We start from the raw sequence: 27,779 nt of genomic DNA, 5'->3' as shown, positions 1-27,779 counted from the left end.
CATTGCGCAACACATGGCCATGCCACGAGGGTGCGTGCTTTGCACACACAAGCATGCACAATGCCAAAAATTCTCATTTTTATAAAAATGCCAAAAATAAGATGGCAGCGCATGCGCAGTGCTGAGACTTGGCTTTTGCGTTTGCGCAGAAGAAAAAAAAACAGCAAAAAATCTTCCCCCCACCCCCCAAAAAAATAATTTTTAAAAATGACAGCGTCCATAGAATGGCAACGACAGAACTGGTTCCATGACGTCACGGAGGTTTGCTGAGTGAACTGGTGCAAACTAGGAAGAACCCAACTCTCACCATGGGGATAATCAGTCACTCACGCCCTCATCACCTCGAGGCTCGACTACTGTAACGCTCTCTACATGGGGCTACCTTTGAAGAGTGTTCGGAAACTTCAGATCGTGCAGAATGCACCTGCGAGAGCAATCATGGGCTTCCCAAATATGCCCATGTTACACCAACACTCCGCAGTCTGCATTGGTTGCCGATCAGTTTCCGGTCACAATTCAAAGTGTTGGTTATGACCTATAAAGCCCTTCATGGCACCGGACCAGATTATCTCAGGGACCGCCTTCTGCCGCATGAATCCCAGCGACCAGTTAGGTCCCACAGAGTGGGTCTTCTCCGGGTCCCATCAACTAAACAATGTCGCTTGGCGGGACCCAGGGGAAGAGCCTTCTCTGTGGTGGCCCCGGCCCTCTGGAACCAACTCCCCGGAGAGATTAGATTTGCCCCCACCCTCCTTGCCTTTCGTAAGCTGCTTAAAACCCACCTCTGCCGCCAGGCATGGGGGAATTGAGATACTCTTTCCCCCTAGGCCTTTACAATTTTATGCATGGTATGTCTCTATGTATGTTTGGTTTTTATAATAATGGGTTTTTAACAGTTTTTAGTATTGGATTTTTTTTTTAATTAAGTGAAAACAGCAGGAACTTTCAGAGTCAGTTTTCACTGGTTGGTGCCAACATGATGTATCCAATAAATTAGTTCCTTGAGAAATCAACCTGCCTCGGAGTTCTGCTTTCAAGGGGTGCATGACTTGGAATGCTGAGAAGGACCACGTGTAACCCTCCAGGATTCTGTTCCCTTAAAGCAGGGGGAGGGGATCAAACCCAAGAACTTTAGATCTGGCCTGCAGGGCTGTCCTGGAGTCAACCAAGGTCCGGCCCACAGGACCTCTGCTGGTGAAAATGGAACCCAGGAGAGCTCTGCGAGGCCCACTCTGAAGTTCAATTTTTGGTGGCAGAGGGCTGGAGCAGGGCCGTCGCAGCCAAATACAGAGCGAGTAATGTTGAGCTGGCCATACATCCCCCTCCCCGAAGTCAAACATAACCCTGACGTGGCCCTCAGTGAAATTGAGTTTACGATGCTTCTGCTATAAAGGAAGACAAAGGATTTAAAAAAAAAAAAAAAAGAATACGTTTTTGAGAGCCTACCTTGACAAGCGGACATAAAAAGTTGTCCATCGCGGGAATAGATGCCGCAGAAGGCTTTCTGCAAATAGGTGTCTATGACGGTCAGGTGATTGGGGAGGAAGCTGGGGAAATAGCAAATATTGGGACATACAGATTATTCTTCTAAAACCACTTTGCCTGTTTCTTTTGCCTGAGAATTTACACATACACACACACACCACGCTTATCAGATACTTACTGTGACATGATCTGCAAACATTCCCCTGATGAGAAGCTGCTGTTATGACAAAGGCCACGCTCTCTCTGCGGGAAAAGGAACAGTGAAGATTATACCCCATTTCCCCCAAAATAAGACATCCCTTTTCTGTCCCCAGTTACAAATGTAACAAAAACACTGTTTGAATGAACTTAATCTAATCAATGAACCAATGTTAATAACTGGCTTAGCAGTGGATATGCACACACAAATCAAACAGCAGTCCTTTCTTGCAAAAAGTCTGCTGCTATTTAATCTTCCTTAGCAGCAGGTCGCAAATTCTAACAGTCTTAACCTCAAAGCAAGGCAATTAGTTCTTGCTATGTCACATAGTTTCCAAAGGCTTGGCAAAGTGGCCAGGAGTCCTCCATGTTAAGAAATTTGAAGCAGAGAAATAGGGATTACAGGACACTCAAGACAGGTAACCTAGTCAAAACTGTTGTTTCCTTCAGACTTTCAGCTAGGTTACCTGTTCTTAAGTAGGCTAGGGGTCAATTAGCCCCCAGTCTTACTCGCGAGGAAACCTCCTCTGGAGTAGCCATTCCTGTCTCTTGGCAGCTCTGCGGACTCTTGTTCCTCATTGCTACTATAAGGTGCTGAAGGCTCTGGCTGAACCTCTGCCTCTGGCACCGAGTCCTCACCATCCTCCTCACTGTCCGACTCGGGTGCCGGCTATACAGGCCACTGGCGCATCACCAAGTCAGTTTCCTCTTCAACGGGATCTGCTATGAGCTGCAAAGGCTGCTGGTGGGCCATAACAATCCCCTAGTAATAATCCCAATCAGTTATTATTAACCGGACTTTACTGGTTTTGCTTTGAAGACATTTTGCTTCTCGATCTGAGAAGCTTCTTCAGCTCTGACTGGGTCCTTCAATTCCCCACCATCCAGTTAGAGACGAAGAAGCTTCTTGGAGAAGTGAAACATCTTCAAAGAAAACCCCCAGAAATCCAGTTGTACCTTGAAAAAGTTTATTAAATTTATAGGCCGTCCTTCTCCTTGCAGACTCAGGGCAGCTTACAACAGTAAAAACTTGCTAAAAAATTTAAATACCCCAATACATAAATAAAAACAAGTACAAAAAGTTTAAACCCAATAAAACAAACCCAGTCATTGCTCATACATACTAGTGGCTGGAGCAGAAAACCCCAGGTCATTGAGTAAAGTAGTCAGTTTACTCATTTCTGTGCATTTAAGTATTTTTGTAATTATTGCTGAACAATTTCTTATTTTACTCCACTATTTCCTTGCTTCAGGGCAGGACCACCCCACCTTATTTGTGCTTACATTTCCAGCATTGTGGGCTCAGGTTTGGGTCTCTGACCCCCCTTTCAAATGACCAGCTGCCTGCAAAGAATATAAATCCTTCCATTCACCCAACATCCAGTCAGAGCTGAAGAAACGTCTTGGATGAGAAGCGAAACACCCTCATAAACTAGGGTGAAAAAAAATCCATGTTTGGGAGTGTTTTCCATCTTGTTCCCACGTGGAGCATTCAAGGCAAAACGAACCCACTAGTTTCCAGCATCTTAGAACAGTGAAACAAGATACCTGTCCCAGTAGCTTTGGGATGTTACGGTCGGGTTTCCCTGGCTTGAGTCGGCCCGTTGCTAACTGGATGCGTGTTTTAATCTCGTTGTGCTCCAGACCTTGAATTTCTGGTGTCAAATCCACTGCAGAAGATAGATAGATAGAGATAGATAGAGAAAGAGAAAGAGAGGGAGAGGGAGAGAGAGAGAGAGAGAGTATAAAATAACCTCAGGCAAGCTTTCGATGTATTCTTTTTTTAAAAAAATGGATATAGAAACATAGAAGATTGACAGCAGAAAAAGACCTCATGGTCCATCTAGTCTGCCCTTATACTATTTCCTGTATTTTATCTTACAATGGATATATCTACGTACAGTCTACTTATGAACTTAATTCGTTCCATGACCTGGTTCGTAAGTAGAAAAGTTCGTAAGTAGAGGCAATCTTTCCCACAGAAATCAATGTAAAAGCGAATAATGCGTGCAAACCCATCCTAAAACTCACCCCTTTTGCCTTATTACTGCCGGCATTCTGATCCTTGTTCGGGGGCAGGTGGAAAAGGCGGGTGGGAGGGTAAAGGCAGTGGTGGCTGCCCGGAGGGAGCCTTGTGGGTGGATTGAAGCTTCCTGGCAGCTTGTCAGCCGAAAGGGCTTCCACCCTCCATGAAAGTTTGCGGTGGCGGCAGCAGGCAAAGGGGAATCCAGAGGAGTCCCTTCAAGGTGCCCAAAGCAGCGAGCTTTAATTCCTCCTACCTTCCATCCCCGCAGACCCTTCCCAACGCCTCCCTGCCAACCGCCGAGGAGGAAGAAGAAGAGAGCGGAAAACTTGTGAGGGACTGCAGAAGGACCCGCGTGAGAAGAAGAAGAAGCAGCAGCGATCCCAGCAGCGATGAAAACAAATCCGAAGTAACCTTTTCTCGCTGGAACATAAGCCACCTTGGCCTTCCGCCCCTGGCCATTGTCTAGTGCTTCCTCCTGTCCAGAAGGGGCCTTCTCCTTCGTCCTTCACCCGAAGGGACGTCGTTATCTCCTTTCCTTGCAAGGCGATTTCAGGACTGGGAAGACGGGCAAACAAGCTCCTCAGGAGTCAGGACATAGAGCCTTGCTTGCTGCCAGGGGAATCTTGCGGCGACAGGCAAAAACCCCGCCAAGGCGGAAGGGATTTCGGACTGCGGTCTTGGGAAGCCTTGCGCCTTCCTCCTCCTCTGCCCAGCTCTGCCCACCCCGCCCCACGGGCATCCTTCTAGTTCCTCACACGGGTCCTTCTGCCGTCCTTCACAACTTTTCCACTCTATTCTTCTTCCTCGGCGGTTGGCAGGGAGACGTCGGGAAGGGTCCGCGGGGATGGAAGGTAGGAGGAATTAAATCCCACTGCTTTGGGTGCCTTGAAGGAACTCCCCTGGAGGAAGTAGGCGCCAGGCACGGAGCGAGAGCCAGGAAGCCTTGTCTGAGGCTGAAGCGCTGGTCCATGCCACAGCCGGGAATGTCTGCCTCCGGGCTGCCGCCGCAAGCAAATGGGAAATCCCAGGCGCTTCGGCCGGCAACAATCGGCGTTGGCAGTCTGGAGGCAGGGAATCCCTGTGGCGCGGCAGTCACAAGGAAGGGGAATCCCTGTGGCAGTAAGAGAGCGCACGCGCAGGTTCCTAAGGGGAAAATGGTTTGAAAGTAGAGGCAAAAAAATCTTAAACACCGGGTTCGTATCTTGAAAAGTTCATTAGGAGAGGCGTTGTAAGTAGAGGTACCACTGTATTATTATTATTATTATTATTATTAATTATTATTATTATTATTTATTGGATTTGTATGCCGCCTTCTCCGTAGACTCGGGGCGGCTAACAACAGTAGTAAAAAACAACATGCGACAATCAAATACTAAAGCAGCTAAAAACCCTTATTTTAAAACCAATCATACATACAGACATACCATACATAAATTGTAGAAGCCTAGGGGGAAAGAATATCTCAGTTCCCCCATGCCTGACGACAGAGGTGGGTTTTAAAAAGCTTACAAAAGGCAAGAAGGGTGGGGGCTATTCTAATCTCTGGGGGGAGTTGGTTCCAGAGGGCCGGGGAGTTTAGTTTAAGCCTAAGATTATCTGAATGTTGGGCATTGGGCCCGAGGTCTAATTTAACGGATTTTTCAGAGTATAAAACGTACCTTTTTAACCCCCTCAAAAGAGGGTGAAAACTTGGGTGTGTCTTATATGCTGAATGTAGCCCTACCCAGCCACCCCCACTCACCCTTTGGCCTCTGCCTCCCAGCAATTTACCTCCTTGCAGCCAGCAGCGCAGAGCTTGGTTATCAGCTTCCCGACCTTCAGCTGATTTGAAGCTGCAGGCAGGCCGGCCATGTGCTAAATTGAAATTGAAACTAGCTGCAAAAAGACAAATTGGTGGGTGGTGGGCTGCTGGCAATGTTGGACCACTGAAACTGCAAGGCGGTAGGAATGTTCACATTAATAGACTTATTTTTAGACTGCTTTATTATTGTTCTAGACAACTGAACAAAAATGAAGCAGCTTTTTTAAAATAAATGCTTGATCTGAAGGGGTCCAGTGCTATTTTATTTTCTCTTAAATAGCAGAGAATAATGTATACTTCCAGAAAGCCACACCAATTTTAACAGCATCTGTACAAGTATAGTCCGAAATGTAACAGTGTCCTGTTTAGTATTAAGATAAGGCAGCTGAGCTAAACCCTGACTTAGTCATGTTTGGAATAGATCAATTTAAATAATTGGGAGACGTTAGTGTGACTACATTTAAGAAAACTTTCTGGCATTAATATACTTGCCATCATTTATTTATTTATTTATTTATTTATTTATTTATTTATTATTTAGATTTGTATGCCGCCCCTCTCCGCGAACTCGGGGCGGCTCACAACAAGGCATAAACAAATCGTACAAATCCAAATAGATTCAAATAAATTTAAATATTTAAAAAAGTTTTAAAAAGAACCCCAATATACTAACAAGCACACACACAAACATACCAAACATAAATTGTACATGCCCGTGGGAGATGTTTCAGTTCCCCCATGCCTGACGGCAAAGGTGGGTTTTAAGAACTTTACAGAAGGCAGGGAGAGTAGGGGCGGTTCTAATCTCCGGGGGGAGTTGGTTCCAGAGAGTCGGGGCCGCCACAGAGAAGGCTGTTCCCCTGGGGCCCGCCAACCGACATTGTTTAGTTGATGGGACCCGGAGAAGGCCAACTCTGTGGGACCTAATCGGCCGCTGGGATTCGTGCGGCAGGAGGCGGTCTCGGAGGTATTCTGGTCCAATGCCATGAAGGGCTTTAAAGGTCATAACCAACACTTTGAATTGTGACCAGAAATTGATCGGCAACGTTCCCTCTATTTTTTTTCCGGTGTGGGCAGAAAAGCATAGTGTCTGAGCAGCACATTTTCATGCCTGAGCACAGATGTCACCCAAGACAACTTGTTGCGTAATTATTTGGGGCTCGGCAGAATAAGGTCCCTTCCCACTATGTTATTCTGTTATTTTATATTTCAATTAATATCATTATCCTCTTACAAATCCAGATAGGCCGTCATGCCTACTCCTCCTTCTTAATCATTCTTAAAAGAAACTAAAATTTTTATACAACCTTTTCCTAATTAACAGGAAAAAATGCCTTCTTTTTTATTAAAAGAAATTAATAATTTAAAAAACCAAAATCGATTAATATTAAAAGTAAAAAAATCAGCAAAACCTAAAACACAACTATTAATATATCCATGCTTTTAAATCTTCATTTCTTAACTATTTATCATAGTATTATAGTAATCTAATGATACTATGAAAATCTATCTGAACACCAATGCATCAATTAATATATTTCCATATTTACTTTTCTATAATTTCATTCAATATTTCCAAGCTCAATTAATTTTCAGGCACTTAGCATTTACTATTATTAACTTTCATCAGTCTTCTACATTTCCAAGTATATTTTAAATTCATAATGCAAAATCATAAAATCATACAGTACATATCATCAACCCCTTATTTATCCTATGCATCTTCCATTACTTTTACCCATGTAATTCTATATACTGTAGTTCTAAAATTTCTAATCCAATTTTACGAATTAATACATCCTAATATTAAACAACATCTAAATATATCTTTTACCATCATTCCATACTCCAATTCTTTCCTGTTTCTATGAGTCAGGCACACATGCACAGAAATACACAGCAAACAGTGTTTATCATCTGTACTTTTTGGCAAATTATTGAGATTTTTCCCCCTCTTGTTTTCCTCCCCCAAAACTAAGATGCGTCTTACATTCCGGTGCATCTTAAATTCCGAAAAATACGGTAAGCACTAGCAGAATTCTGGATTACGAACAGTCCTGACAGCAGGCGTGGGATTCCACCAGTTTGGACCAGGTAGCTCTGACAATCAGCTGAGAGAGAACTGGTTCACTCCGACGATCGGGTAAGCTTGTCCACCCCAGTGGTTTACTGAACTGTATCTTCTCAGCTGATTCACAGGGCAGAACGGATTGCCCTGCCTCAGCTGTGCTTCTCCTTAGCAGTAATGCGGAAGGTATCTTTTCGTAAAACTGTGGAGCGTACGATCAAACAAAGCGGCAGGATCCCACCACCAGTGTTCCCCGTAAGCTGCGCGCGTGTGCACGCGCGCCCCCCAAAATACCCCCCTGCGCACCCTTTTCCACGGGCGCGCCCTCCCCATCCCCCTGCCAGCCCACAGGGGGCGGGGGCGGAGAGGTGCCGGCAGTAGGAGGAAAGGGAGCCGCGGCCGCCCCTGCCTCCCCACGGTGCCTCCGGCCCCCTCACGCCCCTGGCCTCTCGGCCCTGCCCCCCGCCCGCCCGATCCGCCCCCTTTCCTCCTCTGCTGCCTCCTGCCTTGGGGCGCAACTTCTCCTGCGGCGGTGGTGGCTGCAGCTTCTCCTCGGGATGAAAGCACTCCCAGCCAGGAGGCTGCGAGAGAGGGCTTTCTCCGTGCGCTTCGGGAATGCCCGCCCCGCCCCTCTCGCAGCCCCTTTGCTGGGAGCGCTTTTGTCCCGGACTTTCAGCAAGGGGGCTGTAATAGAGGCAGGGCAGGCGTTCCCAAAGCGCTCGGAGAAAGCGCTCTCGCAGCCCCCTCACTGACAGAGAGGGAGAGAGAAAGTAAGTGAGAAACAGAGAGAGAGAGAGAAAGGGGGGGAGAGAGATAGCAAGAGAGAGAAGAGAAAGAAAGAAAGCAAGAGATAGAAAGAAAGAGAGAGAAAAAAGCAATAGAAAGAGAGAAAGAAAACAAGAGAGAGAGAGAGAGCAAGAGGGGGAGAGAGAGATAGAAAGAGAGGGAGAAAGTGAGAAAAAGAGAGAGAGAGAAAGAAGGGGAGAGAGAAAGAGAAATGACTCTTGATTTAAAGCATATGTTAAAAAGCACCCAAATAATAACAGAGGGAAAAAAAAACCCCAGCCGTTTGTGTGTGTGTGTGTGTGTGTGAACTCTTGAACCATTTCCAATAGCTCACCTGTTATTGGAAATGGTTCAAGAGTTCACACACACACACACACACACACACAAGGGGGGAGGAGACAGGGATGGAAAGAGGAGAAGATAGTAATAATAGTAATAGATCTTGGTTTTGTTTTATTATTAATTTCTTTTAATAAAAAAAGAAGGGAATTTCTTTTCTTTCTTTCTTTCTTTCTTATTTATTTATTTATACATACCTCTATGCCGCCCAGTCCCAAAGGGACTGTTGCTCAGACACTATACTTTTCCACCCACACCGGGGAAAAAATTAGAGGGAACATTGCCCACCACTGCCTGACAGGCTAAAAGTCCAAAAGTTTTGAGAGCAAGGAGAGCAATTACAACATCCAGAATTCTGAGATCTAATCTGGCATAGCAATCTTTCCTCAAACTTGAAGCCTGGGCCCCTGTTAACTTTTCTTTATTGCCATCGTCCACTTTAAGAAAACAACCCTATGCAATACCGATACCTGGGGGTTTGTACTGATCTCTTAAAGGTCCTTCCCAAATACTCTCAGTATCGTCGTCGGAATCGGAAACACCCTGGAACACCCGGGCGCTGCCTGTCGCTCCTTCCTGCATGAGCTGAAACTGTCCCCTAGAAAAAGCAGGAAGGAGACAAGAGTGTAGCATTAGCCATTGTGAGCCCTGTTGCTTCACGAACTATCTGCCCACCTGTTGTAGTATAATAATGTTATATAATAACTCAAATAAAAGCTGGTGGCAGGCTCGGACAATGAGGAGTTTGGGGAGGAACTTGGGTGTTGCAGTATAGCATAAAATGTTAAAATAGAAATATATCACATTATATATATCTGGACCTCTAGCATAAAAATGCTCTGCTTACCCTGATTCTATTATAGCCAGGATAGGACGGTACTAACTTGCTTAAGTCTGCACTTCTGGTGAATTTGCAACAGGAAGACAACTGACCATGAAAGGGTTCAATAAACATCTCACTGATAAACAAAAATACATCACTCCAGAGAGGACGTTATACGATCAAAGGGGGAAATTTACATTGCCTGAAGCAAAAAGGGACGAGACTGTGATAAAGGAGACTGGTTGTGATAAGGCAGAAGGCTTCAGAGAAATTAGGTGTGAGAAACATTTGCTCAAAGGAAAAGTTTCAAGGAAATTGGTTTGTGGTATCTGGGGGAAAGGAAGGACTCAAAGATATGTCACGTTTGAAGTTATGTTATTGGATGTTTGTGTATCATTTGACATGTATGTGTAATTATCCCCATCTGCTTATGCTCCCAAATAAAAAGGGGTACAATTCTATACTGTGTCACTTCACCCAGAGAGAAAATGTGTCCAAGTCTTCTTTCTAGGATTCGCGTCTTTGGCTGGGTTGCTCTTAGCCCCTATGAAGACATTGTCTTCATCAGGGACTTTGCAGCACCTCACTTGGGCCAATGCTGGAGCCTGGAGAAGATAGTGAGAGATGCTTTGCTTCGGACGCAGAGATAGAGCCAGGGCTGTCCAACATTTTCCCAGCTGCTGGACAGGCCGAGATGAGTGAGATGCACATCTTCAGAGGAGTGAGGCGAGGAGAACAACGGAGGACAAGGAGTTTACTTGAGAAGCAAAGCACATGTGGACACTTAATGATCCCTCCCTGACTGAAGAATAAATAGAAAGAAGGTGGAGTGGTGGTTGCAGAAGACAACCATTTTTATTGCTGAAGATTTTGCACACTGTGCTTTGTGCCACAAAGACTGCATGCCAGGACTTAATTTGCAGCCTGCTGCAATGAACTGATAAGGTCTGTTCCTGCAGTTATCTCCTCCTTGCAGGACTCTTGCCTGGACTTTTCGGTGGGTGAGTGCCATTAATTCACAAAAAGAAAATAAAGAGGGTTTTTTTCGTGACGAGGAGTTGCTCACTGCTTCTGTTAAGGCTGGGTCAGAAAAGCTTTGAGGAGAAGACTTAAGAGAAATGGAGCACAAATTCAGATTTCGGAGGCAGGACAGGAGTCCAATCTGGGTCGGTCACCATCACTAGGACCAGAGTTTTAGTCTTCCGAGCTTTCGGATTCATCCACAAAGAACATGGTCTCTATCAGAAAGTAGAGGAGTCTACATTCCAGGAGAGAGGAGTTCACAAGACAGTTATTATTGTCCACATGGAGTTCAGGCACTTAAAACTTAAAAGAGCCGGGGTGGCACAGCAGGTAGAGTGCTGTACTGCAGGCCACTGAAGCTGACTGTTCAAATCTCACCATCGGCTCAAGGTTGACTCAGCCTTCCATCCTTCCGAGGTGGGTAAAATGAGGACCCGGATTGTGGGGGCAATAGGCTGGCTCTGTTTTTAAAAAGTGCTGTTGCTAACATGTTGTAAGCTGCCCTGAGTCTAAGGAGGAGGGCGGCATAAAAATCGAATAAATAAAATAAAATAAATAAATAAAAATGGAAGCTGATCTCCAACGATCTACAGGGATATAAACCCACACTTTGCAAATTGGGAAAGAGGGAATTATCCTAATTTATTCAGTGCCTTGTGGCATAAACTACTTTACGCATAAAAAATTTTCTTGACAGAAAGGTAACAAATGGAAACAAGCTCAAATGCAAAAGGGAAAACATATTTTGTTTGGGTTTTGGTTTGATAGCCCTCTGCCAGTGAAAACGGAGACCTGGGGAGGGCGGAATGAGTCCCCCCTTCGCACCTTGTTTTCAGCTGCAACAGCCTCCTGCAGCCCTCTGCCAGTGAAAACAACACCTCATGGGCTGCATCTGGGCCTTGAGTGTGACACCCCTAATCTATGGAGATTATCAACCATCCAGATGCTTTTTCCAAAAGGTAACTGGACTTTCTGTTTTTTCTTTTCATTGAAAATGTTTCGCTTTCCATCCAAGAAGTTTCTTCAGTTGTGGGAATGCAACCAGTTATTGTGGGCAATTCCTTTGCAGGATGCCTAAGTATCTCTTCCCAGAGGTTCTTGCACTCTCAGGATGTCCTTCGATTTTCCCAGATTACAATGCCCTTTGCTCCATAGCCAACATGTCCAATATGTTCGGAAGAATCCCAATAGGCACCAGGGAGCTAAGTGTGTATGCAATGAATGGATTTCACAATGCTCCTCTATTGCAGTACTGTATTTCTTCAAATGTGGCAACTTTGAAGAACTTCAATTCCCAGAATTCTCTGCCCAGCTTGAGTGGACTTCAAAGATGGCTTTTTGTTTGTATCTTATGATTTAGCTTGTTTTTATTTAGTATGACAACTATTGTTGTGTTTTGTTACCTTATGATTTATGACGGCGGTATTTTATGATTGTGATACTGAGTTATCTCTTTGTTGCTTGCACATATACTGGGAGTGACTATGGAGATTCTCAATCACCTAGGTCAGTGTTTCCCAACCTTGGCCACTGGAAGATATTAGGACTTCAACGCCCAGAATTCCCCAGCCAGCAAATGCTGGCTGGGGAATTCTGGGAGTTGAAGTCCAGATATCTTCAAGGTTGGGAAACACTGACCTAGGTCATGGTTGTTTCAAAGATGCTTTTTTTTACAAGAGACAACTGGACTTTCTGGAAAGTCCAGTTGCCTCTTGAAATAAAGAACCCTTGGGTTGTACACTGGGAGCTTCTTCACCGGAGAAAAATTCCTTGTGTATCCAATCATACTTGGCGAATACAGAATACTTTTCTACAAGCAGTGCTCAACTTATGACAATTGAGCCCACAATATATGTTGGTAAGTGAGAGATGCATGAAATGAACTTTGCCCCATCTTACAACTTTACTTGCCACAGTTGTTAAGTGAATCACTATAATCATTAAGTTAGTAATCCGGTCGTTAAAGGAATCTGGCTTCCCCATTGTCAAGGTGGTCACAAAAAGTGATCACATAACCCCCGGCCAGCGCAACAATCACATATACTCTACCCTCGCATCCTGGACATAAATTGTTTCAACTCCTATTCTCAAAACGATACTATAGAACACTGAACACCAGAACAACTAGACACAAGGACAGTTTTTCCCAAACACCATCACTCTGTTAAACTAATAATTCCCTCACCATTGTCAAACTGTTCTCTAAGGCTACATTAATACTTTGGGATTCTACTTTGGGAAGCAGAGAGGCAACTGCTCTTTGTTTAAGCAGAACATTTTCAAAAAAAAGAAAATAAAACAGAAAATAAAAAGGGAGAAAGGAACTTAGCAGGAACCTTGGAAAGAATACCTACTGAGCCCTGGTAAGTTTGTGGGGTGAGTTTCTTGTTTAACTACTAATTCGGGGTTTTTTTTTTAGCAGCCCGCACGCTTAAAACAAGTAGGGAAAAAATCCAAAAAGTAAACTAAGACCAAAGACACTTTTCCCCCAGGCTATTTTTTTATATTTTGTTTTATGTTTGGTATAAATGTTGCTGTTTGGTTTTTAAGTAATGAGAGGGTTTTATATATTTTAAATATTAGATTTGTTCCACTGTTATATTGTTTTTATTGCTGTTGTGAGCCGCCCCAAGTGTTCAGAGAGGGGCGGCATACAAATCTAATAAATAAATAAATAAATTAATTTAAAAAAATTTGAAGAACCTGAAAAGTTGTGGTTTATTTAAAAAAAATCAGTAGAAGTAAGTAAGGGAATAAAATTATTAACCTTATCAAAAACATCAAAAAAAATCATCTATATCTTGAAGAGGAAGTTAATTTTTTTCTAAAAGTAATTTTTATACTAATAACAGTAAAGACATACTAATAAGAAATGGAGGTAGATAGCCGGCAGATGGAGGGGAGCTTCCCAGTGTTTTGCACTGAGTGTCACATGTATGACTCTCCGCCTGCTGGACAGAAGTCTTGGGTGTGTGATCGGTGCAATGAGCTCCTGGCTCAGGGAACAGGTTCTTTCCCTCGAAGCCAAGGTAGCAGACCTGGAGAAGCAGAGAGAGATAGTGAGGCAGGAGAAGATCTTCTGGGATGCAGGAGGAGCATCCCACTCCATGCTGAGCAGCTCCCCAGCTGCTTTGGAGAATGGGGATCTTGGGCAGGGACGACATCAGTCTACGGAAGAGGGACAGGCTCCTATAGTTGGGACCCCTTCCTTGGAGAATGTGCCCATATCCTCTTGCACTGAGGATACTTCTCCACGGGTGGTGGGAGGGGGGCTTCTTGTAGTGGGTGATTTGATTGTTAGAAATATAGAGACGGGTTTGCGATGGAAGTGTTGACTGCATGGCAAACTGCCTGCTGGGTGCAAAGGTTGCAGGCATCACGAGGCATCTGGACAGGCTGATAGATAGTGCTGGGGTGGAGCCAACTGTTGTGGTACATGTCGGTACCAATGACATTGGGAAAGCTAAGCAGAAGGTCCTGGAAGCCAAATTTAGGTTGCTAGATTAAAGTCCAGGACCCCAACCAGGGGAAAAGGGATCCTGGACTTGGTTCTAACTAATGCACAGGATTTGGTTCATGATGTCTTTGTAACCGAGCCCATAGGAACCAGCGATCACAACACAATAACCTTCAACTTAACCATGGATAGCAAATTGTCAGTGAAAACAAACACAGGGTCCTTAAACTTTGACAGAGGGAATTTCGCCAAAATGAGGAACATAGTAAGGAAGAAATTAAAAGGAAGAGTAAAAAAAACTCAAACCCTTCCAAAATGCTTGGGAACTGTTTAAAAATACGTTACAACAGGCTCAACTCAAATGCATTCCTAAAAGAAGAAAGAGGACTAGAAAGTCCAAGAGGATACCAGTATGGTATGAGGTAAAGGGGGTTATTGGAAAGAAGAAAAACCCGTTTAAGAAATGGAAGGCGCTTCCTGCTGAGAAGAACAGGAAGGATCACAAACTCTGGCAGACCAAATGCAAGGCGATAGTCAGGAAAGCCAAGAGAGATTTTGAGGAGCATATAGCAAACAATATTAAAAATAATAACAAAATCTTTTTTAAGTACATCAGAAGCAGGAACAGAAAAACAGTTGGGCCACTCGATGACAATGGTCAGAAGGGGATAATCAGAGAAGGCAGGGAGATTGCTGAGAGGCTAAATGACTTCTTTCCCTCCGTTTTCACTGAGGAGGACAGAGAGCATTTGCCTGCCACTGAATTAGTTTTCTCAGGGAGGGAATTAGAAGAATTAAACCAGATAGAGATAAACAAGGAAGATGTTCTTACATGCCTTTCTAAATGTCAAAAAATCACTGGGCCCAGATGGCATCCACCCTAGAGTTCTCAAGGAACTCAAGTGTTAAATTGCTGAACTTCTAGCTAAAATATATAATCTTTCTCTAAGATCAGGCACTGTACCTGAGGATTGGAGGGAGGCAAATGTAACCCTAATCTTTAAGAAAGGATCCAAAGGTGATCCAGGAAATTATAGACCAGTCAGTTTAACCTCAGTTCCAGGCAAAGTGATGGAAACCATTATTAAAGATAAAATTACTGGGCACATAGAAAAACAGGCATTACTGAAAGAAAATCAACAAGGTTTCTGCAAAGGCAAATCATGTCTTACTAACTTGTTAGAATTCTTTGAGGGTGTAAATAAACATATAGATAAAGGGGACCCAGTTGATATTGTATATCTTGACTTTCAAAAGGCTTTTGATAAAGTCGCTCACCAAAGGCTCCTAAAAAAACTCTTCAGCCACAGAATTAGGACAGGTCTTGTCCTGGATTGGTAACTGGCTAAATTGTAGGAAGCAAAGGGTGGCAATAAATGGACAATTCTCTGGATGGGAAGAAGTGAGAAGTGGTGTACCCCAAGGTTCAGTTTGGGGACATTTACTTTTTAATTTATTCATTAATGATCTGGATGTAGAGCCGGGGCGGTGCAGCAAGTAGAGTGCTGTACTGCAGGCCACTGAAGCTGACTGTAGATCTGTAGATCAGCGGTTCAAATCTCATCACTGGCTCAAGGTTGACTCAGCCTTCCATCCTTCCAAGGTGGGTAAAATGAGGACACGGATTGTGGGGGCAATAGGCTGGCTCTGTTAAAAAGTGCTATTGTTAACTTGTTGTAAGCTGCCCTGAGTCTAGTCTAAAGAGAAGGGTGGCATAAAAATTGAATAAAATAAATAAATGTAGAAGTAAATAGTGAGGTAGCAAAGTTTGCTGATGACACTAAATTGTTTCGGGTAGTGAAAAGTGAAACTGATTGTCCAGAGTTCCAGAAGGATCTCTCAAAATTGACTGAGTGGGCAACAAAGTGGCAAATACATTTTAACCTAAACAAGTGCAAAGTTATGCATATTGGGGCAAAGAACCCCAATTATAGCTACCAACTGATGGGGACCAAGCTTTCTGAGACAACCCAAGAAAGGGATCTTGGGATTTTGGTGGACAGCTTAATGAAGGTGTCAACCTAGTGCGCAGCAGCAGTGGAAAAAAAGCAAATTCCATGCTTGGCCTGATTAGGAAGGGAATCGAAAATAAGTCAGTAAGTGATGTATTGCCTCTGTACAAATCGATGGTGAGACCACACTTGGGAGTCCTGTGTACAGTTCTGGTCACCTCACCTCAAGGAGGATATAATGGAACTGGAAAAGGTGTAAAAAAGGGCAACAAGTATGATCAAGGAAATGGAGCCCCTCCCTTATGAAACCAGGTTGCAACACCTTGGTCTCTTGAAAGATAGCGTTTAAGGGGTGACTTGATCGGAGTGTATAAAATCATGCATGGGATAGAAAAGGTGGATAGAGAAAAATTCTTGGTGAAAGAAAATAATATTGAATTATTTTCTCCATCACACAATACTAGGACAAGTGGGCACTCCCTAAAACTCATAGGTAAGAAAACGAGGACAAACAAAGGGAAATATTTCTTCACCCAGAGGGTCGTTGGTTGATGGAATTCCATTCCAGAAGAGGTTGTGACAGCTGTCAGCCTTGATAGCTTCAAGGCAGGATTAGACAGATCAATGGATGCCAAGTGTATTGGTGGTTATTGAAATGGATGTCCATGTGCCGCCTCTATGTTGGTTTAGGCAGGCAGGATTCCCTTGAGTACCATTTGTTGGGGGTCAAGGGAAAGGGCGGGGTTGCCTTATCTTTCTACTCAAGATCCCCATGTACAATTGGTGGGACACTGTGTGACACAGAATACTGGACTCAATGGGCTTTGGCCTGATTCAGCATGGCTCTTCTTATGTTATTACTATTACTATTCTCATTGTTCCTATCACTCATATCCTCCCACTTATGACTGTATGACTGTAATTTGTTGCTTATATCCTTACAATGTATATCAATATTGTTTCCTTATTGCTTATTTGTACCCTATGACAATCATTGTGTTGTACCTTATAATTCTTGACAAATGTATCTTTTCTTTCATGTACACTGAGACCATATGCAACCAATGTCAAATTCCTTGTGTGTCCAATCACACTTGACTAATAAAGAATTCTATTTTAGATAAAAACCGAACATCTGAATGTAAATCTTGTGAACAAGGGGATGCTGCAACAATCATACGGATGAAGAACGGCTATAGGTGCCTCTTTTAAGTTGTAACTTCAAGCAGTCATTAAATGAAATGGCACAAGTCAAGGAGCACTTGTACAGGTAATCCTTGACTTACAACAGTATTGACGTTCAAAGTGACCTTTGAAGTTACATCACTACAAAACCTGACTTATGACCATTTTTTCACTATCATGACTACTGCAGTAGCCATGCGGTCAGTATTGGGTTCCTACTAGTATGGGTCACTCTATAGCGTGGTAACGAAAATGGAGCTGCCAAGGAAGCCAAATCTCACGTGAGGATCCTCGCATGCGAGAGATTTTGCAGATTTCCACTAAAAATCGGTGAAATCTCACGCTCACAAGAATCCTCGCACAAGATTTGGCTTCCTGCGGATGTGCAGAAGCCAAATTTCACAGGGGCATGCACGCCACCAGCAGGTCATGCGGAGCTTTGCACGCAACCACACCGGTAGTGGCGGTGACGGAGAACGCTTGTCTGCCTGCGGTCACGTGATTTATGTTGGGATGCCCGACAACTGACTCACATGTATGACGGTTGCCATGTCCCGGTGTGATGTGATCCCCTTTGGTGACCTTCTGATCAAGCCAAGTGAAATAAGGAAGCCAGAATCCCTTAACTTCCAAGTGACTCATTCAACAGCCAGAGAGATTCACTGAACAAATATGGCAAAAGAAGTCGTCCAATTGGGCACATCATAAAAAACATTTTGTCGCTTAACCGCCCAATTTCTGTTGGCTCCATTGCAGTCGTAAGTCAAGGACTATCTGTATCCTATTCCATTTTTTTCAAGGAAACAAAACCAAGCAAGTCCAGTTTCCTTTCAGGAATCTCCACCTGGGTGGGAAAAAAAAGGGGAGCAGGGGGGAGGTGGAGTTACCTGCGCAGTAGATATGCCAGTACCTGGGCCAGATCCACATCCTCATCAATCTCGTCTTCGCTGCGTGGGGTGCCCACGTTCCTCCGAGACCGGCTGCCTTGGTTCTCCTGGCCCCCAGAGCCAGCGTTGCTACTGCTGCGGGAGCCCATAGCTCAGGGCATTCTCCACCTTGGCCCAACACTCACCCTGCCCACACTGTTCAGAAAGGAAACGGTGGTGAAAAAAGAAGAGGAAGAGGACAAGAGGACATGGCAGCCTTCCTCCAAGCCCACATAGTCCCCTTCTTATTGAGGACTAGCACCTTGGAGACACCTCAAGAGCGTTCCCTGTCCTACCTCCCCCCATATCCATTTCCCAACCCCAGCATTCAAGGCTGACCAGCTCCCCTCAAGTAAACAAATCCATACCTGAGGGGCCTTAGGGGCAACTGTCCCCCACTGTAATCTTTCACCTCCGGTCAACACCCCTTCCACCAATGGAAAACCAGCTTTATTTATTTATTTATTAGATTTGTATGCCGCCTCTCTCCGAAGAATCAGGGCGGCTCACAACAACAGAAACAGTACAAATCCAAAATTAAAACAATTTAAAACCCATTAATATAAAAACAACCATACATCTCATACAAACCATACATAAAGTTTGTTGCAACGTTGCCCCGTCCGCGGCCAGCTCTCCGCCAATGGGAGGTGTCGTCGGCCCACGCACCTCCAATCAGCGAGCGCCATACTGGGGGGACACTCTGGCTGCCCTTTCTTATCCACCAATCAAAAGGGCTCTTGGCGTTGTTGGCTCTTTTATTATTATTATTATTATTGCTAGAACGCTCTCGGGCTGTTTCCCCTTTAGCCCACCCCTCCCTCCTCTGGGTCAATCAGCCCATGGAATGCCTCACGCTCTTCCTTTGCCTGTTCTTTCCTCCCTCCCTCCATTCCTCATCCCCCACGGTTTGCGCGAGACCATCCTCACCCTCTTAACTCTCGGAGCGCGATGTTTACCTCTTAGAGGGGCCGCCGCCTGAAACGGAGTGGGATAGGGACCGAGGGGGCGGGGCGAGCCAGCTGCGAAGACGATTGGCCGCCGTTCGATTCACGTAGTCTCACTTCAGGCTATTTAAAAGGAGCCTTCCTCGTCTCGCCCCCTGCGTAAACTAGGTGATAAGGTATAACGCGTCATCGCTTTGGGTGCAAAACACGGGCGGAAGGCGGGAGATGGGCGGGGCACTTGCTCTCGGATTGGCTTTCTTGAGTTTGACGGACAGCCCCCGTGGAAACGCTCTGGTCGGAGGGATGGTGTCTGGGGCGTAGGAGGCGGGCTTTAAAGGAACTTTCTCACTCTTTCATTCGACAATAGTGAGGCACGTGACGATGTGGCTGTTGTTGATAAAACTCATATCAGGGAAGCATGTAATCATTACTAGCTGCTGACGTATTTCACTTTTTTGTATTTTAAATTACAATAAATATTTCTCAAGCTTGGCAACTTTAAGAGGGGCGTTCTGGACTTCAAGTCCCAGAATTCCTCAGCCCCCCCCTTGCTGAGGAATTCTGGGAATTGAAGGTCACTCAGGGTGGATGGAGAATTCTGGGACTTGAAGTCCGCTCATGCTGTCTGAGGAATTCTGGGACTACAACAGCTCTTAAAGTAGTCAGCTGAAGAAGTTGAAGAAACAGTGCAGTAGAGGAGCAACCCCACAAAACTGAAACCTTGCAGATTGTGTGTTCATGACTTGACTTTGAACTAGCACCTGAGCTTGTTTTTTTCATTTTTTATATAATATTTTTATTGTTTTTCTTTAAACAAACAAGACACACAACATTTAACATTTAAAGGAGCTACCATTGCTCCACTTATTTTAGAAGTCTGACTAATACCAAAAAAATCTAACTATAATCAGATCAATACAGAAATACAATTTTTAATATTCTACGTTCTTTTTAAATTTACCATCTTTATGTTGTACTTCATACAACTCAAATAAATTCTCTTATCTATAAAATATTATTTTAATAATATAATTAAGCTAATTAAAGTCAATTAATTCAGTACATAATAAAAAAGACATTTAAAAATTTTAATATTGCAAAAATACTCTTATCATTATACTATTTTAATCTATTGACCAGAACAATCTAGAACTGAACACACTCAAAACCGTAGAAATGGTGGTAGACTTTAAGAGAAACCCTTCCACCCTTCCACCTCTCACAATACTAGACAACACAGTATCAACAGTAGAGACCTTCAAATTTCTAGGTTCTATCATATCTCAAGACCTAAAATGGTCACCTAGCATCAAAAACATCATCAAAAAAGCACAACAAAGAATGTTCTTTCTGCGCCAGCTCAGGAAGCTCAAACTGCCCAAGGAGCTGCTGATTCAGTTCTACAGAGGAATCATTGAGTCTGTCATCTGCACCTCTATAACTGTCTGGTTTGGTGCCGCAACCCAACAGGACCGACACAGACTTCAGAGGAGAATCAGAATTGCAGAAAAAACAATTGCTGCCAATCTGCCTTCCATTGAGGACCTGTATACTGCACGAGCCAAAAAGAGGGCGGGTAAAATATTTACTGACCCCTCGCATCCTGGACACAAATTGTTTCAACTCCTACCCTCAAAACGTCGCTACAGAGTACTGCACACCAAGACAACTAGACACAAGAACAGTTTTTTCCCGAACGCCATCACTCTACTAAACAAATAATTCCCTCAAAACTGTCAGACTTTCTACTAAATCTGCACTTCTATTCTACTAGTTTTTCTCATTATTCCTATCACCCATTTCCTCCCATGTTGACTGTATGACTGTAACTTGTTGCGTATATCCTAAGATTTTTATTAATATTGCTTCTTCATTGCTTATTTGACCCCTATGACAATCATTAAGTGTTGTATCACATGATTCTTGACAAATGTATATTTTATTTTATGTACGTTGAGAGCATATGCATCAAGACAAATTCCTTGTGTGTCCAATCACACTTGGCCAATAAAAATTCTATTCTATTCTATTCTATTCTATTGCTTTATATCTATATACATTCAGATAATTATAAATTTATTCTTATATAATTTTAAAACTATTTTTTTGAGTTCCACCATTTATACACTTTGTTCCATATTTTATAAAATTCTGTTTCTGCTTGATTATTCAAGCGTCTTGTCCTCATGTCTAGTTCTGCACACTCCATGATTTTTTTAAATACTTCTTCATCTTTTGGTATTTCCTTTCCTTTCCATTTCTGTGCAAATGTGATCCTTGCCGCAACTAGTATGTGAATTATTAAATAATATATTTCTTTTTTATACTTCATGTCTGAAATACCTAGTAGGAAGAATTCTGGGGTCTTTCTAATCTTCTCATTCATTATTTCCTTTAACCATTTCTCTACTTTATTCCAATATTTCTTGGCTTCAAGACAAGTCCACCATGTGTGAAAGTATGTGCCAATTTCTTTTTTGCATTTCCAACAGGTGGGAGTAACATTAGGAAGCATTTTAGAAATCCTATATGGTGGGAGATGCCATCTATGAAACATCTTAATTTGATTTTCCTTAAAGGAAATTGATTTTCTTATTTTCCAATTATATACCCATACCTTTTCCCATGTTTCCAAATTTATCTCTTTTCCAAAATTTTTGCCCCAACTGATCATATTATCTTTCAGTATCCAACCTATCGTTCTATAATTTATTAAGTATTTATATACGTTTCCAATTAGTTTCCCTTGATTTTCAATTAACAATTTGCCTAAAATATTATTTTCTTTTCAAAAAATATAAGTTTTAATATTGTTTTGATATCTGGAACTAATCTGTGCATACTGCCACCAATCCAAATCAACACCTAACTCGTGTAGTTCTTGTTTCATTCTTAATTTTAATTGATTATCCAATAAATCCCTATATTTCCATATCTTCCCTTCTTTTAGAAAACTCGGGTGAGATCTATTCTGGCATTACTAAGAAATGGTTTTTCTTTATTTCACTCCAAACGTCAATCAGTGCTTTTCTAATAATATTACTTTTAAAATATGAATGGGTTTTCAACTTTCCATACCATATAAAAGCATGCCAGCCCAGCATTAAATCATGGCCTTCTAAATTAAGCAATCTTTGGTTTTCCAAAGTTAGCCATTCTTTTATCCATGTTAGGGCACCTGAGCTTGTTATACTTGCCCAGCAAATGGATATTTTTGCTGTAAATTTTCCAAATATATTGGACACCTCGGCTGTGTATTAAGGGTGTTGTAGTCCGATGGAACCGAAAGACATACTGAGAACACAAGGACTTATGGGATGAGATGCTTAAGCAACCTGCAAACAATTGTCCCCGCTAACTATCTCTATTCCCACAACATGCATAACTGTCTTACAGAATAATCACACATTAACCATTGTGTATATCATGGTGATTTGAAACTAGGATTCTCTAAATCATTGTCTTCTCCCCCTTATCCTAAACAAGCACTTGAGAACTGGATATTAAAAATAGTTCTCGACCTACGGCCATAATTGAACCCAGCATGCCTGTTGCTGAGAAAGACAGTTGTTAAGTAGTTCTGCCCCTTTTTGTGACCGATCTTTCCACCGTTGTGATAAGTGAATTGCTGCAGTTAAATGAACTGGGCTTCCTCATTGCTTGTCAGAAAGTTATAAAAGGCTATCACATCATCATCATCCTCTTTTAACGACCTCGTAATCCCTTGTGGGGTGAAGTAGGGCAACTGAATGGAGCTGAGTGTTTTACTGGCTGGATGCCTTATTTATTTTATTTATTTATTAGATTTGTATGCCGCCCCTCTCCGTAGACTCGGGGCGGCTGTTGCCAATCTGGAGTTTTGTTCAGCAGATATATTTTCATCGGGCCTGAGATAAATATCTGCCTCTACCTAGGATCAAACTCACAGCCTCCTGATTGTGAGGTGAGAGCTCCACCTCTAGGCCACCGCACCACTCATAAAAGACCATCACATGACTCCAGGGTATTGCAACCATCATAAATGCAGGACAGTTGCAAATATCCAATTATTATTCCCTAAATCATTTATTTTATTTTATTTATTTATTTAGTCCAATACACAATGAGGGTTTTAGTGGGGGTATATATATATATATATATACTGTATACACACACATAGTAAAATACATGATGAAGGTTATAGAGGAGATACTCATAGTAAAATATATCTAAGAAATAATAGAAAAGAAGATATAGGTATAGAACATATCAAGGAAAGAATAGAAGAAGAGAAATAGGAATAGAAGAAAGGTATAGGAGATATAGGAGAGCAATAGGACAGGGGACGGAAGGCACTCTAGTGCACTTGTACTCGCCCCTTACTGACCTCTTAGGAATCTGGATAGGTCAACCGTAGATAATGTAAGGGTAAAGTGTTGGGGGTTTGGGGATGACACTATGGAGTTCGGTAATGAGTTCCACACTTCGACAACTCGGTTACTGAAGTCATATTTTTTACAATCAAGTTTGGAGTGGTTAATATTAAGTTTAAATCTGTTGTGTGCTCTTGTGTTGTTGTGGTTGAAGCTGAAGTAGTCGCCGACAGGCAGGACGTTGCAGCATATGATCTTGTGGGCAATACTTAGATCTTGTTTAAGGCGGGGGATGTCTTGTCATGGGACCATAGGGATCTTGCAACGGTCTTAAGTGTGAAAAAATGCCATAAGATACATTTTTCAGTGCCATCATAACTTCGGTTAGTAAACTACAAGAAATCCTTGACTGACAACAGTTCATTTAGTGACTGTTCAAAGTTATGACGGTAGTAAAAAAATAGTGCCTTAGCACCACACATCAACCTTTGGATGTTTTATAAATATGGACCAGTTGCCAGCCTTTCGAATTTGGATCATAATGGGACTATAGGGATGCTTGTGATGGTCATAAGTCCACTTTTTTTCAATGTCGCTATAACTTAGTGATTATTCAGGAACTGTTGTTAAGTCAGTCTGCGGGAAGGGGCGGCATACAAATCTAAATAATAATAATAATAATAATAATAATAATAATAATAATAATAATAATAAGTCAAGGACTACCTTGTAATAGAGAAGCAAGGGGTGCAGGTTTTCCTAGTACAGCTGCACCATTAGAATTTTGACCTCAAGTTTAGTGCTGCTTTGGAGGAGTGGTGCAGTTACCTAGAGGTGGAGCTCTTGCCTCGCAATCAGGCAACTGTGAGTTCAATCCTAGGTAGAGGATGATTATTTATTTATTTTATTTATTTATTTTGTCCAATACACAATGAGGGTTTTAGTGGGTATATATCTATACACACATAGTAAAATACATGATGAAGGTTATAGAGGAGATACTCATAGTAAAATATATCTAAGAAATAATAGAAAAGAAGATATAGTAACAGAACATATCAATGAAAGAATGGAAGAAGAGATATAGGAATGGAAGAAAGATATAGGAGATATAGGAGAGCAATAGGACAGGGGACGGAAGGCACTCTAGTGCACTTGTACTCGCCCCTTACTGACCTCTTAGGAATCTGGATAGGTCAACCGTTGATAATGTAAGGGTAAAGTGTTGGGGGTTTGGGGATGACACTATGGAGTCCGGTAATGAGTTCCACGCTTCGACAACTCGGTTACTGAAGTCTTATTTTTTACAGTCAAGTTTGGAGCGGTTAATATTGAGTTTAAATCTGTTGTGCTCTTGTGTTGTTGTGGTTGAAGCTGAAGTAGTCGCCGACAGGCAGGACATTGCAGCATATGATCTTGTGGGCAATACTTAGATCTTGTTTAAGGCGTCTTAGTTCTAAACTTTCTAGGCCCAGGATTGAAAGTCTAGTCTCATAGGGTATTCTATTTCGAGTGGAGGAGTGAAGGGCTCTTCCGGTGAAGTATCTTTGGACATTTTCAAGGGTGTTATTTCTCTCTCTGGACACAATGATAACGTATCAGCCGAACAAGAAAAAGGCATCTGGCCAGTAGGAACCCCTATTTCAGGTACAATCGAAATAATGCAGATTTCTGCTCTATTTTCTCCCTCTTTTTAATTTTTTAATTTATTAATGGCTACATCATAATTCTTTTGATTTGCATGTTCCTATAAAGGTCTTTTTCACAACACTTTTCCCCCTAAAGCCTGCAAGGAAATTAGCGGCCAAACCAGTTTCAGTTTAAAGGCTGTGAATCTGTATCTATACCAAGATCAAGGGAGTTAACTAATATTACTCTACCAAGCCTTAGGAAGACCACACCCTAGAGTACTGCACCCAGTTTTGATCACCACACTATAAAAAAAGATGTTGAAACCCTAGAAAAAGTGCAGAGAAGAGCAACCAGGATGATGAGGGGACTTGAAGCTAAAACATATCGTGCAGAATGCGGCCGCGAGAGCTATCGTGGGGCTTCCTAGATTCGCCCACGTTTCTACAACACTCCGTGGCCTGCACTGACTGCCGATCAGTTTCTGGTCACAATGCAAAGTCCTACATGGTATTGGACCAGAATACCTCCGGAACCGCCTTCTACCGCACAAATCCCAGCGGCTGATAAGGTCCCACAGAATTGGCCTTCTCCGGTTCCCATCGACCAAACAATGTCATTTGGCGGGCCCCAGGGGAAGAGCCTTCTCTGTGGCGGCCCCGGCCCTCTGGAATCAACTTCCCCCGGAACTTAGGACGGCCCCCACCCTCCTTGTCTTTCGCAAGTTACTTAAGACCCACCTATATCGCCAGGCATGGGGGAAGTAAGACATCTCCCCCAGGCTTATTATATTTCATGTTTGATGTGTATGTGCTGTATGGTTTTTAATTGTTGAGGTTTTTATATATTTATTATTAGATTAGATTAGATTTATTGGATTTATATGCCGCCCCTCTCCGCAGACTTGGGGCGGCTCACAACAATGGCAAAAACTGTACATAGTGACAAATCTAATATTTACCAATCTAATTACAGTTTTAGGTTAAAAAATTCATAAAAGCAACCCCAAAATATATAAAAAACAAGCACACAATCAATCAAACACCAAAACAACATGGGCAATGGGGAGATGTTTCAATTATTAGATTTGTTCCATTGTTATACTGTTTTTATTACTGTTGTGAGCCACCCCGAGTCTTCCGAGACGGGCGGCATACAAATCTAATAAATTGAATTGAATATGAACAGAGGTTGCAGGAACTGGGCATGGCTTGTTCCAGTGAAGAGAAGGACAGACATAATAGGAGTCTTCCAATATTGGGGGCTACCACAGAGAAGGGTTTTTTTTCAAGCTATTCTCCAAAGCACCCAAATGCCAGACAATAATGGATGGAAACTGATCAAAGAGAGATTCAACCTGGAAATAAGGAGAACTTTTCTGTCAGTGAGAACAATGAACCCAGTTGCGTTCAGAGGTTGTGGGAGCTACATCACTAGAGGCTTTGAAGAAGACTTCGTCTGCTATCTGTCAAAAATGATGTAGGGTATCCTGCTTGGGCAGGTGGTTGGACTAGATCAGTGTTTCCCAACCTTGGCAACTTGAAGATATCTGGACTTCAACTTCCAGAATTCCCCAGCCAGCGAATGCTGGCTGGGGAATTCTGGGAGTTGAAGTCCAGATATCTTCAAGTTGCCAAGGTTGGGAAACTCTGGACTAGATGACCTACAAGGTCTCTTCCAACTCTATTAATCTGCAACCTGTAATCTATTCGACATACAAACAGATTGCATTCTTTCCCAGCTCTGCAACATACGTAACACAAACACAACATAGACCAACACATACACAGCCGGATAGCATTCTTCCCCAACTCCACAAAATATTGCATAATTTACACAGGCAACTGATTTCTCAGCGACAGCCAAGTAGCCAGGAATTCTGGGAGTTGAAGTCCACACACCTCTTAGCATAAATGTTTACTTCTCCAATTTGTGTAGCTGCTTTGCAGACACTCACAAGCACACACAAACTGTACTGCCGATTTGGAATAATACTTTAAAAAAAAATCAAACAACTACCAATTATTATTCTTATTTGTGTTTATTATGAATATGGTTTATTTTTTTTAACTGGTTTAGAACCCTCCCTGCCACACACACTAATTAAATTTCAGTCAATCGTAGCTTTTCTAGGTTTTTTTTGTTGTTGTTTGCAGATGCTGTCTTGTTTTTGGTCAAAATGCCTTTGTAAACAACTCTACCCAAAAATGTTGAGCAGTTTTATTTTCCGTGGCCTTTTCTTGTGTCTTCTGCAGCGGGTCCTTCTCACCACAACAGAAAAATCCAGCACATTATTGGTTGTTGTTGTTTTTAAAAAATATATATATAAACCTGTTATATGGAATCTAGTTGTACGAGGAATAAGAAGAAAATTGAGTTTCACATGGAGCACCAATTAAAGATTCCACCTAACAATTATTAAAATTCTCAGCTGATTAAGTGTAACAGACCCATTATTTTAGCATACAAGGAGTTAATTATAATATAATTTATTCCCCTCACTGGATTTAACATTCATTAGGCTAAAAAAATGGATTCTTTATTACTTGTTGCTTGCATTGTTGTGATATAATGAAAACATTTAAACCAGTGTCTTTCAAACATGGACACTTTAAGATATGTGGGAGTTTGAAGTCCATGCATCTTCAAGCGACCATGTTCGAGAAACTCTGATCTAAACACGATCTCCATGATTTCCATAGCAACGCACTATTAAAAGGCCCCGATCCCTCGCCCTGATCCAAACCCCATCCAACGCTGATCATAATGGGCATTATCTTAT

General features: G+C 42.5%; 2 protein-coding genes across 6 annotated transcripts in view; both read right to left on the bottom strand.

Moving 5' to 3' along the window:
* DCAF11 (DDB1 and CUL4 associated factor 11) overlaps nucleotides 1–19,216 on the bottom strand; it is a 35,187-nt gene extending 15,971 nt beyond the window's left edge. Inside the window, exons 1-6 of one of the 5 annotated variants that reach the window (XM_070727523.1) lie at nucleotides 19,029–19,216; nucleotides 18,031–18,225; nucleotides 9,174–9,301; nucleotides 3,232–3,353; nucleotides 1,664–1,728; nucleotides 1,447–1,547 (exon numbers count right to left, since the gene is read on the bottom strand). In XM_070727523.1, coding sequence (XP_070583624.1) covers nucleotides 1,447–1,547; nucleotides 1,664–1,728; nucleotides 3,232–3,353; nucleotides 9,174–9,301; nucleotides 18,031–18,179 — 565 coding nt within the window. In that variant the 5' untranslated portion in view covers nucleotides 18,180–18,225; nucleotides 19,029–19,216. Of the gene's footprint in view, nucleotides 1–1,446; nucleotides 1,548–1,663; nucleotides 1,729–3,231; nucleotides 3,354–9,173; nucleotides 9,302–17,676; nucleotides 18,226–18,437; nucleotides 18,644–18,999 lie in introns of those variants that run through there. The other 4 variants (XM_070727528.1, XM_070727524.1, XM_070727525.1 and 1 more) reach the window with 4 other exon arrangements.
* A 7,803-nt stretch (nucleotides 19,217–27,019) lies between these two features.
* Nucleotides 27,020–27,779, bottom strand: part of PCK2 (phosphoenolpyruvate carboxykinase 2, mitochondrial) — a 28,323-nt gene continuing 27,563 nt past the window's right edge. The window contains exon 10 of the mRNA XM_070727618.1: nucleotides 27,020–27,779. This exon is cut by the window's right edge and continues 2,599 nt beyond it. The gene's annotated coding sequence lies outside the window, so the exon portion shown is untranslated.

Source organism: Erythrolamprus reginae, chromosome Z, assembly GCF_031021105.1.
Source record: "Erythrolamprus reginae isolate rEryReg1 chromosome Z, rEryReg1.hap1, whole genome shotgun sequence".
In the NCBI taxonomy this organism is placed as follows: domain Eukaryota; kingdom Metazoa; phylum Chordata; class Lepidosauria; order Squamata; family Dipsadidae; genus Erythrolamprus; species Erythrolamprus reginae.
The sequence above is the reverse complement of the archived record's forward strand: the minus strand, read 5'-3'. Positions and strand labels throughout refer to the sequence as shown.